This window comes from Otolemur garnettii, unplaced genomic scaffold, assembly GCF_000181295.1.
Source record: "Otolemur garnettii isolate 467f Iridium unplaced genomic scaffold, OtoGar3 scaffold00064, whole genome shotgun sequence".
In the NCBI taxonomy this organism is placed as follows: domain Eukaryota; kingdom Metazoa; phylum Chordata; class Mammalia; order Primates; family Galagidae; genus Otolemur; species Otolemur garnettii.
The window spans coordinates 2,381,887-2,395,974 of record NW_003852459.1 but is presented as its reverse complement, the minus strand read 5'-3'; the positions used below and the strand labels follow the sequence as shown (position 1 = coordinate 2,395,974).

The following is a 14,088-nucleotide window of genomic DNA, read 5'->3' as shown; positions in this document are numbered from 1 at the left end:
TCTGAATAGAAGACCAAAGCAGCCACAACAGTCCATTAAGCCAAAGCTCAGCTACATCAAATCTCTACCTGTCTGTCTTCAATTCCATGAAGTCTGAAACAGGTAAGGAAGTGGTAAAACAGAAGTTGGAAGCTAGCAAAGGTTGGTTCATAAGTTTTAAGGAAAAAGAGAAAGTAAAGTGGATATAGGTCCTGGGAAAAGGAGGAGGAAGTATAGGTGTGGGGTGGCTCCCAGGGTGCAGAGGTGCCGCCACTCACGTGGAGCCCAGCGGGCACTTCTGGAACAATGAGTGCCAACCTTCTGTTTGACAAAATTATTAGGTCTTACAAATTGGTCATTTCAATGAAAAAAAAAAAAAACCAGAAAAACAGAGGCAACTAGTAGTCACAAATGAAGATCCATCTAGACATGACTTGGAGGACCAAAGGACAGAAGCAGCTTCCAAGAGGAGGCTCTCGACAGCATGTCCTGACCTGCAGCTTTCTGGTCTTTCATGGCATCCTTGGTATTTTTGTGATAATGTCAGCAAAAGGGATAAAGTCTGTGATTTTACCTCAGGTTTCCTTCTCTCCTCATACCAGTGCATTCGAAATTATCAATGAAAATGAGAATTATAGTCGTTCACAAGAAAGCAGAATACTGGGGGCAGTAGTAATTATTTCTTTAATCTTCTTTGGGTTGACCCCTCATTTGGCTCAGATGAAGTATTCCTTGCATAACCCTTAGGCCACAGGAGCCTCACCTCTCATCTTCATGCCCAAGTCAGTGGAATGAATGTTTGTGCATCCTGAAGCTCAGAGCCCACTTGAGGGACTGAGCTCATGGACAAGGCAGGCAACATCATAGCCCGCTCGAGGACAGCCTGGAGAAAGGCTGCCAAGGAAACACAAATATCCAGGGCAGGGCCGTTTGGAAACTCAGCTTTTATTCCTGAAGATTTCACCTACTTTTTTAAAGGACAACGTGCAGTATGCTTGAAGAGGAAATTCAGTCTTCAAAAATAGTACTTTTCTATACCAGAGGAGTGCAGGAGTGAGTTTTAGGTGAACTTCTTTGGTTTCAGCTTGAAAGCCTTCCTTTCTCAAGGCTTCAGTTTAGACAACTCTGTCAAAGGTTTCTTGGGGACCTCAGAGGTGTCTGCAGTAACAAGATGATTTAAGATTAGATGTGCCGAGGCTGTTTCCAGGCTGGTTGTGTCTGGGGTCTAAAAGCTGACTGTAGGAAGAGCAGTGAGGGGTGTCCTGTCTGACCCACCATGGGGTTTCTGAGGAAACAAGTAAAGTAAAAACCAGTCAATGAAAGACTACTGTGAACTTACAACAACTTGTCTCAAGTTCAGTATTTAGAAAGAAACAAAAGTGCAAGGTGAGGCAGTAAGTGCTGTTGTAGAACCCGCAGCAAGTTATCCAGAAGCTCTAACTAGGATCAGTGAGGATGGCAGCTACACTGAACAGCAGATGTTCAAGGCTGATGAAATAGTTTCCTATTTAGAGAGGATGCCATCTAGCACTTCCGTAGCTACAGCTTGTCTTTGAACCCCAATGACAGGCTGACTTTCCTATTAGGGGTTAAAGCAGCTGAGGAGTTTCAGTTGCTTTACTTAAGAGTTTCAGTTGCTTTACAGAAGCCAATACTTATTTACCATTTTGAAAATTCTAGAGCCCTTAAGAAGTATGCTAAATCTTCTCTGCTTGTGCTCTATAAATGGAACAAAAAAGCCTGGATGACTAGACATCTGGTTACAACATGGTTTACTAAATATTTTAAGCCGACTGTTGAGAATTATTACTTAGGAAAAAGGATTCCTTTAAAAATATCACTGCTCATTGACAATATATCAACTCTCCAAGAGCTCCAAGGGAGATGCAGAAGGTTAATGTTGTTTTCTCGCCTGTTGGTGCAATATCCATTCTGCAGCTCACAGATTAGGAAGAAATTGACTTTCAAGTTTCATTATTTAAGATATAAAATTCGAAAGGCAATAGTGGGCTAGCATAGACAGTGATTTGTCTGATGGACCTGGGAAAAGTTAACTGAAAATGTCCTAGGAAGGATTCACCTTTAGATACCATCAAGAGCATTCATAATTCATGAGAGGAAATCAAAAGATCCACACGAAGAGGAGTTTGGAAGAAGTCAATTCTAATCTGAACGGCTGATTTGAGGGGTCCAGACTTGTTGAGGAAATAATTACAGATGTTGTAGAAAAAGTAACAGAAGTACTGGAATTAGAAGTGGAGCTAAAGGGGTATAATCTCATAATAACACTTAAAAAGAAGAAATTGCTTCTAATGGATGAGCTAAGAAAAGTGGTTTCTTGAGTGGGAAACTACTCCTGGGGAAGATGGTGTGAACATTGTTGAAATGACAAAAAAGGATTTAGAATATTCCATAGGCTTAGCTGATAAAGCAATGGCAGGATCGGAGAGGATTGACCACAATTTTGAAAGAAAAAAAATGCTATCAAATGGTGTTGTATGCTACAGAGAACTCTTTTGTGAAAGGAAGAGTCAACAGATGTGGGCAACTTCATTGTCGTCTTAGTTCAGAAATTGCCACAGCCACCCCAGTCTTCAGCCACCACCATCTGATCAGTCAGCAGCCATCAACATCGAGGTAAGACCCTCCACCAACAAAAAGTTTATGAGTCTCTAGGGCTCATATGAATGTTAATCTTCTTTTAACAATAAAGCACCTTTTAACCAAGGTAAATACATTGTGTTTTCAGACATAAGGCAATTGCATAATTCATAGACTACCTTCCAGTATAAACATTACTTTTATATGCACTGAGAAACAAAAACATTTGTGTGACTAGCTTTATTGCAATGTTCACTTTATTGTGGTGCTCTGGAACCGTGGTGACAGTATCTTCAAGGTATGCCTGTATTGTCAAAAGAAAATTTATCTAATTGACTTGTCTTTTTTTGGTTCATGTTCTGTTTCTGAAAATAACATTGTTCTAAGATATTGCAATACCATCACTACTACATAAGAAAGTAAATTTTTTTATAGTAAATAAAAAAATTTTAAGTTGCTTTTATCCACTTCTTTTTTTTCCCCCCATTGCTTTGAATTATTGTAGAAAAATCAAAAAGTACTTGTACTTGGGGGAAACATTTGTAAAAAGCTTCCAGAAAGCTTATCAGGTTCTGAAAGGATCTTTACTTCAGAAGATCATCTATGACTCACTGCAATAGATGTCAAGATTTGAATAACTTCATTTGACATGAGTGTGAATCAGGGCTCTCATTCAAGAACTGCTTCCCTGGCTCTTTATTATTTGTTTATTTATTTATTGGACATTATTATTATTATTTACCAGAAGGTAAATCTCAGTTAAATGCATGCACTGCCTTCTTGTTTGAAAATCTAGCAAGCTAACATTCATGGAGTCTTTACTATGTGCTGACATTTCTAAATATTAATATGTGACCTGCATTATCTCAGTTTTCGCAGCAACCCAGTGAGGTACCTACTCTGATTTTCTTTATTTTATCAACCAGAAAGCTGATATCCAAAGAAATGAGCTAATTACTAGAAGTCTCTTGGTGAAAAATAATGTTAAAATGATAATTTTTATTTAGAATCACATTCCAAAGTATTGCTTACAGATAATCGGTGTTTTTGACAACTCAAAAATAGAGGACTGAAACTAGACTCATAACCTTCTTTCTTTGTCTTTCTAATTCTAAAGTCCAGTAGAGCCTCCATAGTTTCCCACCTCCCCACAATGACCACCACCTGAAGTTGACCTAATTTTCACGTGGACATGCACCATATGTACATATCAGTACAGTAGGCCTCCTTCTTTATGTTGACCACTTCCATATGTTGACTAGTATGTTACAGTCCCTTGGGTGGTCAACTTAAGGAGTTTCTACTGTAATTTAATATTAAATTTTTTGCGAAAGATTTGCAGGGCCCCAATCTGCTTACTGTTTGGTAAGAGGATTCATTAGGGGTCTCATAACTGCCATACCATGTTCTGTATATTTTGTTTAAGCTTATGCAAATGTTGTTGAGAATTTGCCTATCAGGTTTGTAATTAGGTTAAGTCCAAGAACTTTGCACTCCATTGTCCAAGTAACAAATTTTTGCAGCCTTTAGAGCTGGCTAGCACACGGCTGAGGGCCTGCAATTGTTAGGGGGGAGATTCTAGGGATTATTGTTCCTCTGAGGGTCAACCACAAGTTTCATAAAGGAAATTTATGTTCACATTACAACATTTTTATAAGCCCAAATGCATGAGGCCAGCTAGCCCTTTGTGATTTTTATGTACCCAGGGAAAAGTAGGCTTAATAATAATACTAATAATATTCTTCAGCAATGTTATTTCTAGCATCTTGATAATGTGACATTAATTATAAGGGAAAGTTATTCATTCCATGTTTTGCAGAACTGTTGGCGCTATATAAAATGTTTTATTAATAGTTTTTCTCCTTATCTGAATTGAAATTCTTTTCTAAGTCTATGAATAAAATGGTTGCTCATTATCTCTTTCTCTTCTCTATCCACTCTATCACGTTGTACACATAGTAATTTTTATAATCCTGCTGTTACTTTCTTTGAGAAATTCTACGTGAAATAAAGGTGATGGTTTAAGGATGTGGAAGATTCAATCTTGACCCAGAATATGTACATGTCTGTCTGCTCATGATACATTCCGATATCCTAACAAATAGGAAAAATGAATTTGACTTTTGCTGCTCTTCACTCTAATTACCACACAATATTTTAATTATTTTATGATTTAAACTACATCTACTTCCCAAGACAATCTAAAATTTCTTGTACAATGTGAGGAAAATTGCTAAAAATAAGAATACAGTACATACCCATAAGAAGCAAATAAGAGACGGTTAAGTGTTTTTATTACTTCAAACTTAACCAGATTTTTCCCAGAACTAATTAGTACCCTAGTGACCTTAGCCAAAAAAGGAACATACATGGGTATGCAAACAAAATGCACACACATATACACAAAAACATCTTCTGAAAGAATCTGTTTTTATTAAAGCAAAGAGTGAACTAATTAATTTTTTAATTGGATATAAGGACCATTTTTCCCCAGAGACCCATGGGTGGAGCTGAATGTTGTAATTCTCTAATCTCTTGATCTATCTGGTGAATAGTCCCATCCTGAAAGGAGGTAGTAGTCCCACCCCAAGTCTGGCTAAGATAAATATAACTTGAAAAGTAAAGAATTTGGAAGATTATAATAGTTACTGAAATTTAAAATAAGTAAGTAAAGCTTAAAAGCTTTTAAAATATTGTATATAGTTTACTTTTGCAGACTCTGTTAATTCATATTTCATTTCTCAACAAAAATAGTTAGAAATATTTCCTCTGATAAGGTATGAATTGTAGAGAACAAAACAGATATTTAATAAATAATCATTAAATTAAAGATCATCACACTCGAATGTTTATTGTAGCTCAATTTGTAACTGCCAAGTTGTGGAAGCAACCTAAGTGCCCATTAACCCATGAATAGATCAACAAGCTGTGGTACATGTAAACCATGAAATATTATTCAGCCATTAAAAAAGCTGGAGACTTTACATCTTTTACATTTACCTGGATGGAGCTGAAATACTTTCTTCTTAGTAAAGTATCGCAAGAATGGAAAGATGAATATCCAGTGTATTCCATACTAATATGAAATCAATGTATAAACAATTACATGTTCCTAAGAACAATAAAACCTGATTATAGTCTAGTTCTTGATGTAGAAGGAAGTGGAAGGGGGGAAGGGAAGGATGTATGGACAGAGGGAGGGAGGGCATGAGGTGGGATCTCACTTAATATGCACATTGTGAGGGTGTATAACACGCCCCTTGGGTGGGGGGCTCTTCTACAATTGGCACTTTGCCCTGGAAGTGAGAACAATGTAACCTAAATATTATACCCTCATATTAATTTGAATCCAGTTAAAATAAAATAAAGTAAAATAAAAATATTTGATGTGAAATGTAATGCATTTGCCACATAAGGTTTGAGACTTTGTGAAATCAAATATATTGGTTTAATGAGTTTCATGTCTAAAAACCTGACTTTGCTACATTACTTAAACATTAATTTTTAATTTAACATGTTAATATGTTGTTTATCATATTGCATCCTCATTTATAAATTAAATATGTTTGTAATTTCTCCTTTATAGTATTTTCTCCAATTTTAGTATCAGGTGTATCCAGATTGAATAGAATGATTTTGAAGTATTTCTTTTTCTATTGTCTATAAGATATGGCATGATCTGGTTTTTTGAAATTATCTTTTACCTTCATTTATAAATATTAGTTGTCTATTTTTTTGCAACTTTGGAAAAAACTAAATAATAAGATGAAGTTAACTGATCAAAGTATTCTATAATAGCCATACTCCTATCTGATAATGTGAATGTTACTTTCTTTGTATTACTATTATTATTGCTTAATATTTCGTTGCAGCAATCATCTGATTTTTTTTCTGAATGTATTTATACTCATTTATTCTTTATGAGGTTTTTGTTCTCAGTACTTATATGAATCACTGTTATTGTCATTAAATTTAGCCTTTTTAATTCCATGAAGGCAAAAGTGGGAACCTAATATACACATGTATAAGTAAGAAAAAAAAAACCCTGACTTTGCTCATTTTCAAGAAATATTTGCTATTTTGTATGCCCCATGCTATATTTAGGTACTGAACGTCTCTAATTAATACACCATTCAAGACAAAAGGGGAGAAGGTTAAGTGAGGAGTGTCTCATAGGTACTGTATGTAGTAGAACAAGAAATATTTGGTCTTTATTTCCCATTCCTCTCAAAGGGTCCCCAAATTTTTGGATTTTTCCAAGTGATAAAAGTATCATTTGTTATTATTCATAAAAAGTCACTTTAGGTCACACCTGAGTTTATGCTAATGAGGCAACTTGGAGTGGGACTCCTAGCTCCTGTCAGGATAGGGCTGTTCACCAGATAGACCCAAGAGATTGGAGGGATTAGACAATTGGAACTTTCAGCTCCATCCACTGGCCTCCTGGGAGAGGAGGAAGGCTGCAAATTGAGGTCTATGAAAATTCTTGAACAAGATGACTCAGAGCCTTAATGGGTAGAAAAGAAGGGCTAAGTGCTGAGAGCGTGAAACACTCAGAGAAGGCAGAGAAACGCCAGGGCTGCCGGTCCTTCCAACATTACCTTGATCTGTACACCTCCTCCATGGGCTGCTCCAGAGTTGTGCCCTTTGTAATAAGTGGCTGAACTGTGTTCCTGAGTTCTGTGAGCTGCTCTAGTAAATTATAAAATCCACCGAGCGTGTGGTGCAAATCCCTGAATTTACAGCTGGCCTGTGAGACATGTGGTTCCTGGGACTTTTGAGTGGAGTCCGAAGTAAAGATAGTCTTATGTACCACAATATAAATTATATCACTCTGTGTGTTATTTCAAAGACAGGCAAAAAAAAAAAAAAAAAGGAAAAGAAAAATCCTATAACTAGGATTGACAAGTTTCCTTTTAAAGATTTAAAGTAAGTCCAGCCCCTTTACTTTTTTAAACAAGACTATATTCACAACACTTTTTCTTTTTCCTTAACAATAATGAGGTGGCTGGTCCAAAATTTCAGTGATCTTTATGTGACCTACATGTATTTACTGGGCAACAAAACACTATATTTAATAAGTTGCAATAGAGTTGTAAACTTTTAAATGGTCAAAGGAAATCTTTTTTGGGGGGTTTATTGGCTTCATAAATAATTTCACTGAATAATCTTACCTTACCATTTCCCTGGCCTGTATATAAACATCCTAGCTCCTCTTTACAGGATGATAAATATTAAGCACAAAATAACAAGATTAGAATGCAGTTTATGTTCTGAAAGCAAACCTAATAAAGAGGCAAAAAAAAAAATCCACAGCTAAGGAAAATATACCTTCTGTATTTGAATCATATGTGGATTTTTTTCAGGTTTTTGTTTACATGTTAGGTATTTGAACAAATCCAACTGGCTTCTAAAAAATAAAAACAAATGTAGCCTTTATTACCAACTATTTAACATACCTTTAAATGCAATCCAGGATTGCTTAGGTGAGAATTTTGTCAATCAGAAAACACACCTTCTTAAAGGTAATTCTGACAGCCAGATGGAGTGCTCTGTGATCCTGAGAACCTACTCCCAGAAGATTCTGGCCCTTGGTACAGATGCAGGTATCTAGGGCTGCACAGATTCCCTCAGGGGCTTCCTATAAAAGTCCAGCACTCATGTCCTACACACTGAGCTGCCCCCAAAACACTGCATGTCTAGACTTCTGACTGTGTATTTCTGATCTATAGACGTTTGTACTTAATATTTTTTTCTTTTGCTATATATTTGTTAATTTAACTTTTTTCTGTTATTCCTCTGTGTTTGTCATAGGGGAGCCTTTTCAGTTTATACTCAATCTGTTGTCTTAAAGTAGAAGTTGATATTGTGTGTCTACAACATAGCCATACAAAATAGAAATTTGTATAGTATAATGATTACTCAACTATATCTAGTAGAAAATAGAGGTTTTGCCTACTACTTTTCTATTGGGTTTTTCAAAATTAGGTTAAACATACTTAAATGGCTCATAAACTAAAAATATATTTTTCTGTATTTTGGGTGCATTGAACACGAATGTGTGCTCCTCCAAGTGTGTGATGGGCCACTGTTCTAAGAAACTCCCCTATGTCAGACCCTTTAGGTGGCTCAGATACTATGGAGATTCGTCCAGTCCTCTGCCTGGGTACCAGCAGCTAAATTAGATTACAAGTTGATAAAAATTTATTTAACTCTTTTGTTTTCTCTGTGTCGCATGTTATAGATGGAGTTATTTTCCTCAAATTCATACGTAATACGTGGAAGCCCACATCTCCAACCTGAATTATAAGTCTCTTATAATTATAATAATCTAATTATAATTCTCTAATTATAGGCCGACAAACTGGGAACTAAAGTTAAATGAGACCATAAGAGCTCAGACTTAATGCAGTAAGAAGGGTGCCCTTATAAGAAGAGGGAGGAAAACCAAAGGTCTCTTTCTGTCCTCCAGTGCACGAAAGAATGGCTATGTGAGGACACAGCAAGAAGGTAGCATTCAGCAAACCAGAAAGAGAGCCCTCACCAGAAACCAACCCTGATGGCACCTTGATCACGGACTTCCAGCTTCTAGAACTGTTGAAAATGAAGTTGTATTGTCTAAGATGGCTTGTCTGCAGTGCTTCGTTATGGCATTGAGCCGAATGTGTTCTCACCTGGGACCCTTACCTCTCCCTTCCCCAGGGACTAACCCTCCAGTCTTCTCCTGTAGTGAGGGGGTGGGAGGATTCACCTGGCGGTGCAGAGTGGACAGAGATGGGGTTCCTAACTACATTTTACACAGATTGCCAAGAAATCCTTTTTTAATTCCAATTTTTGTCTTTACTTCTAGAGGTGCCTAATTAGAGTAATTCTCAAGCCTTTGAAGGATCTGCAAGATAAAGCAGGTGGCTTTTCATTTTTTTCCCCATTGGGGGATGAGTTTCCTTTTTTTTTTTTTGAGCCAGAGTCTCACTTTGTCACCCTGGTAGAGTGCGATAGCATCACAGCTCACAGCAACATCAGACTCTTGGGCTCAAGTGATTCTCTTGCCTCAGCCTCCCAAATAGCTGGGACTATAGGCACCTGCCACAACGCCCGGCTATGTTTTGTTTTATTTTTGTACAAAGGCAGTTACCACTTGTCTACCTGCTGGCCAACTCCCCAGATTTTGTTTCTAGCATGTCCTCTGTCATTCCAGTTTGTCCTTCGGGGTTCATATTTTTTTTTAAATGCTTTCTAATTCTATTAAGAGTTCTTTAATGCGATTCAGAATAAACAGTAGCTAAATGTATATATTCAACTCTCCATCAATTGGCAAATGAAGTCTCCTTTGTAATGTGGATTACAATAATTAATTTTGTATTTCTTTGTATTTTACTTGATTATGTATGTACATAGAACTTAATTCTATATTTCTTTTTATCTTCCATTTCTGGGATTCTCATGAGGATTGGCTGGCAGATGTGCTTATCTGCCTGCATGTCCTCCGTGCCAGCCACAAGTCCTGACGTACAGGAGAAGGTCAATAATTATGTTTTTAAACAAACAGGATATTCCTCAGATTTTAATGATTTTCCAGTTGCCATAGTTTTTTCTGCATGTAAGTCTAACTTTCCCTACTCTAAACATTTTTCTCTTTCAACCCAGGTTGGTTTTGTTTTGTGATTATTAGCCAACCTTCATGTGGTATGAAGCAATAAAGATTTGCTTATAGGGGAATGAGGTTTGAAAAATTATTTTGAAAGTTGAGATTTCCTGAAAGCCTTCAAATATTTCCATATAACACCACTCTAATTGCTAAAATACCATTAATTTTTCAGTAGTAAATAGAAGTCACTTTAACAAACACATTAGAGACCAGAATAGCATCAGCTATATTATTTTCAGTAACACCAAGTATAAGTTTAAATCGATCACCAAGGATTAAAGTGAAAGTGACTCAAAACATGATTGGTGTTTTACACCTTTAGCATTTGAAGTTAACTGTTTATTATATAGAAGAACTACAAAAAAAAATTTCAGTTGGCTTTTTTTTATAAATTAACACAATGTATATTTTTTCATGGGGTGATTAAATATTACTTTTAAAGTATACAAGAAAAAATTCACAAATATTTTATTTTTCTGCCAAATAACCTGGTTATATTATTATATGATATCCATTTTGAATGAATAAGTCTAAGTTAAAGGTTTACTCACCCTTTACTAGTCAGGCTCAAAATAGAAAATCAGGATGTTCTTTCATAAGATTTTGACTTTATAACGTATGTTAACTAAATGACAGTATCTTTATAGGTTTTTTTTCCCCCCTCCTTCTCTTGTTTTAAAGACAAGGTCTTACTCTGTCATTCAGGTTAGAGTACAGTGGCATGATCAAAGCTCATTACAGTTTCAAACTCTCAGGAGTGATCCTCCCACCCCAACATCCTATGTTGCTACAACTAAAGCATGAGCTACCATGTCCACGTAAGTGTTAATTTTTTTGTAGACAAGAAGGTCTCTCTATGTTGTGTAGGCTGGTCTTGAACTCTTGGCCTCAAGCTATCCTCCTGCCCCAGCCTTCTAACGTGCTAGGATAACAGGTGTGAGCCCCTGTGCCCAGACCCTCCTGCCCCAGCCTTCTAAAGTGCTAGGATAACAGGTGTGAGCCCCTGTGCCCAGACCCATCTTTATAATTCTTTTAGAAAAAAATTTCACTATGCTCTGTACTTACCTACAATGTCCTTCATAAGTCCTACAATAGTCTCATCTCCTGTTATCCAAGGACGCTTTCCTACTTCATGACCATAGCTTCCCCTGAAATTAAAAAAGAGCATAAATATTTCTTAGCTCTTGTGTGCCTACATGTGATCTTAAAATTTCAGCTTTAGCAAATGAACCTTTCTATGTGGGCTTTTGTAATGTCTTAGTAATTATATGAAAGCATGCTATTTTGAAACCAAAAAAAATGATAGTTGGGTTACACTTGTCTTTTATTTCTTCAATTTTCTTTTTGTTAAGAAAGTGGGGAGGGAGGAGATAGCTCATACACTACTTCAATATTTTGCTGTATTTTAGAGTGTAAGATAGTATTTTTTTCTCAGTTATTTTGAAATTTTCACGATCATTTGAACACTCCACTAGTATGCCTGTAGCATACAGTAATGTGTAGTGTCTGTACTAAAACATAGATACCATATTTTTAGGCTACAGACTAAAAAGATTACAAATTAACTTTTAAAAATATAGCTACAATCTATAAATTTCAGTGTATCAAATGTGACTATATTCATGCTGACATTTTAGGTAAATAATAAAACTTAGCGATAATCGAAGTCAACACTATTTGGCTTGACCTGTTTTCGAGCAATTTTGCCTTCACACTGCAGCTTAATTTTATTATTCTGGTAAATCTCCCAGGAGGCATCATAGAAAAACATAAAATATATAGAGTACTTCAATTCTCCAGAAGTTTCCATCAAATGAGGAAGGAAAATACAGTTGAAAAACATAGAAGAAATTAAAACAAAGGATTAAGGAGCATCTTCAAAGCTCTGAATCTGATAGTTCTGAATTCTTTAGGAATCTAAAAGCTTGATAAACTTGGGAGAAATGAGTATGTGCTTCTGAATGCGTTTAAATCTGTGCTGAAGTCTAATAAACCAGGAAACATGTTCCCAGAGTGGTGGTAAGACTGGAGAATTGGAGGCCTGTCTTTTAGCCTTTGCTGATTTTTATGGTGTGAATACTCCATCGTGGTCCTTGTTAAACAACCAGCAAAAATTCTAAGTGTTTAACAATTTGCTTTCCTCACCAAGCATAAGCCAACTCCAGGCCATTACTGGTTGATTGTGAGAGCGCATGTATTAGCAGCTTATAGGGCTTAATTTTCACATTTATGAGAGTAAACAGATGACAATAAGTACTTAAAGGTCGCCAAGAAAGATAGATGAGATAACATGTAAAAGAGATCGATACCTAGTACCCTTTATTCTGTCTTCTTTCCTAATGTAAATCTAATGCTCAAACTCCCTTCATCAGCAGGTGGTGTATAACACAAGTTTTAAAGTAATATTTTGATTACCATATAAACTAGGATGGAGAAAGAGGACTTTCTTTGAAAATAAACACAGACTGCTAAGAACTAAGGAGGAAGTGAAGGGCAATTGTTAGTTATTATTATTCATAATATTATTAGATAGCCTGCAGCTTGCCTCTTTCTTGATTTCCAATATAAATGCTAAAGACAAAAATCATTATCATTAAATGGTAGTTAAAGGCAGATACTTGGATCCTTTTTTATTTTAATCACATAGAGCTCCACGGCCTTTGCTGATAGCACAATACATCTTATTACATTTAGGTAGTAAAATTCTATGTTCTGCCTCAGAGAATTTATATCTTAGACTATTATGCCACCTAGTCCTCACTCTGGTAGGCATTGTGGTAATAATCTTTAAGAATAGGTTTCTTCCTGCAATGCTCTTGGCATCTCCTTCCCTTTAAAATATCACATACAGAGTCTGCTTCCTCGTTTTGTCAGCCCACTAGCCTGGGGTAGTGAAATGCATTCGAAAGTGTTATACAAATAAACCCGAAGTAAAGTGGCCTGTCATTAGAAGAAGTTGAAATAGATTAAAGTGCAGTTATAAACATATGTATTAGAGTTAAGAAAAATATTATATTGCCCTCATTTAAAACTCCTTAAAATAGTTGCAGCACAGTTGCAATATTCTTTTTACAAATACTGGGAAAGAAAAGAATGCACGGGAGAGAGTTGACTCGCCACTCACTAAGACGGGATAAATCATTGCCATGGGGGGTGGGGGGGTTCTGAGACTTCTGCAAGCAGCATTTACTCATGAAATTAGATTGCAGGATGTAAAATCTAATTAGGAAGTTAATAGAAAATAATTAGGTCTTCTTTAAAGTAGAACCCTGCTTTAACTGTTCTACAAAATGAAGAATGGCCCTGTTTTTAGAACACATCCTTCTTGAAGTAAATAAATAAGATTTCACAGCTTTCCTTAATGATATCACAACTTTCTTTCCATGACTCAGTTGGTGATTAGCCAGCAAAGATGTTGGGGTAAACTTTGTAACATGCCATGCTGATACAGGCTTCCCCATTCATGAATGGGCAGGGATCCTCATTTGCCAGGCTGTACTCTCTGAACACAAACAGGGTGGAGAAAAGCAGCCTGACCAAACGTGTCATCTGGATGGCCCCTTCTGAAGTGAAAACATACACCCTGCTGCTTTGCCTGCCTGGGATTTGCTAATCAACATGGGTAGGATGTTTTCTGTCTGCTGGTTCCTGGCCAAGTGTGACAGATCTTGACCAAGACCAACCCCCTACTCCCCCCCCCAACACACAGAGTACATGAACTTTAGACAAAAGACCCATGCTGTAGGCTTCTCACTTGGGAATCCGCCCCACTGCCAAAGTCTTTGTTACCCTCCTTTGTTACTCTCTCTGTATTTCACTGTAAATAAACTTTGTCCTGTTACTTATTTGAAGGGTCAGGG

At 36.6% G+C, this 14,088-nt stretch overlaps 1 protein-coding gene across 1 annotated transcript in view; it reads right to left on the bottom strand.

The window, feature by feature from the left end:
• KYNU (kynureninase) overlaps nt 1-14,088 on the bottom strand; it is a 141,054-nt gene that overhangs the window by 83,263 nt on the left and 43,703 nt on the right. Inside the window, exon 4 of the mRNA XM_023515039.1 lies at nt 11,294-11,376. Within this exon, the coding sequence (XP_023370807.1) occupies nt 11,294-11,376 (83 nt within the window). The remainder of the gene's footprint in view (nt 1-11,293; nt 11,377-14,088) is intronic.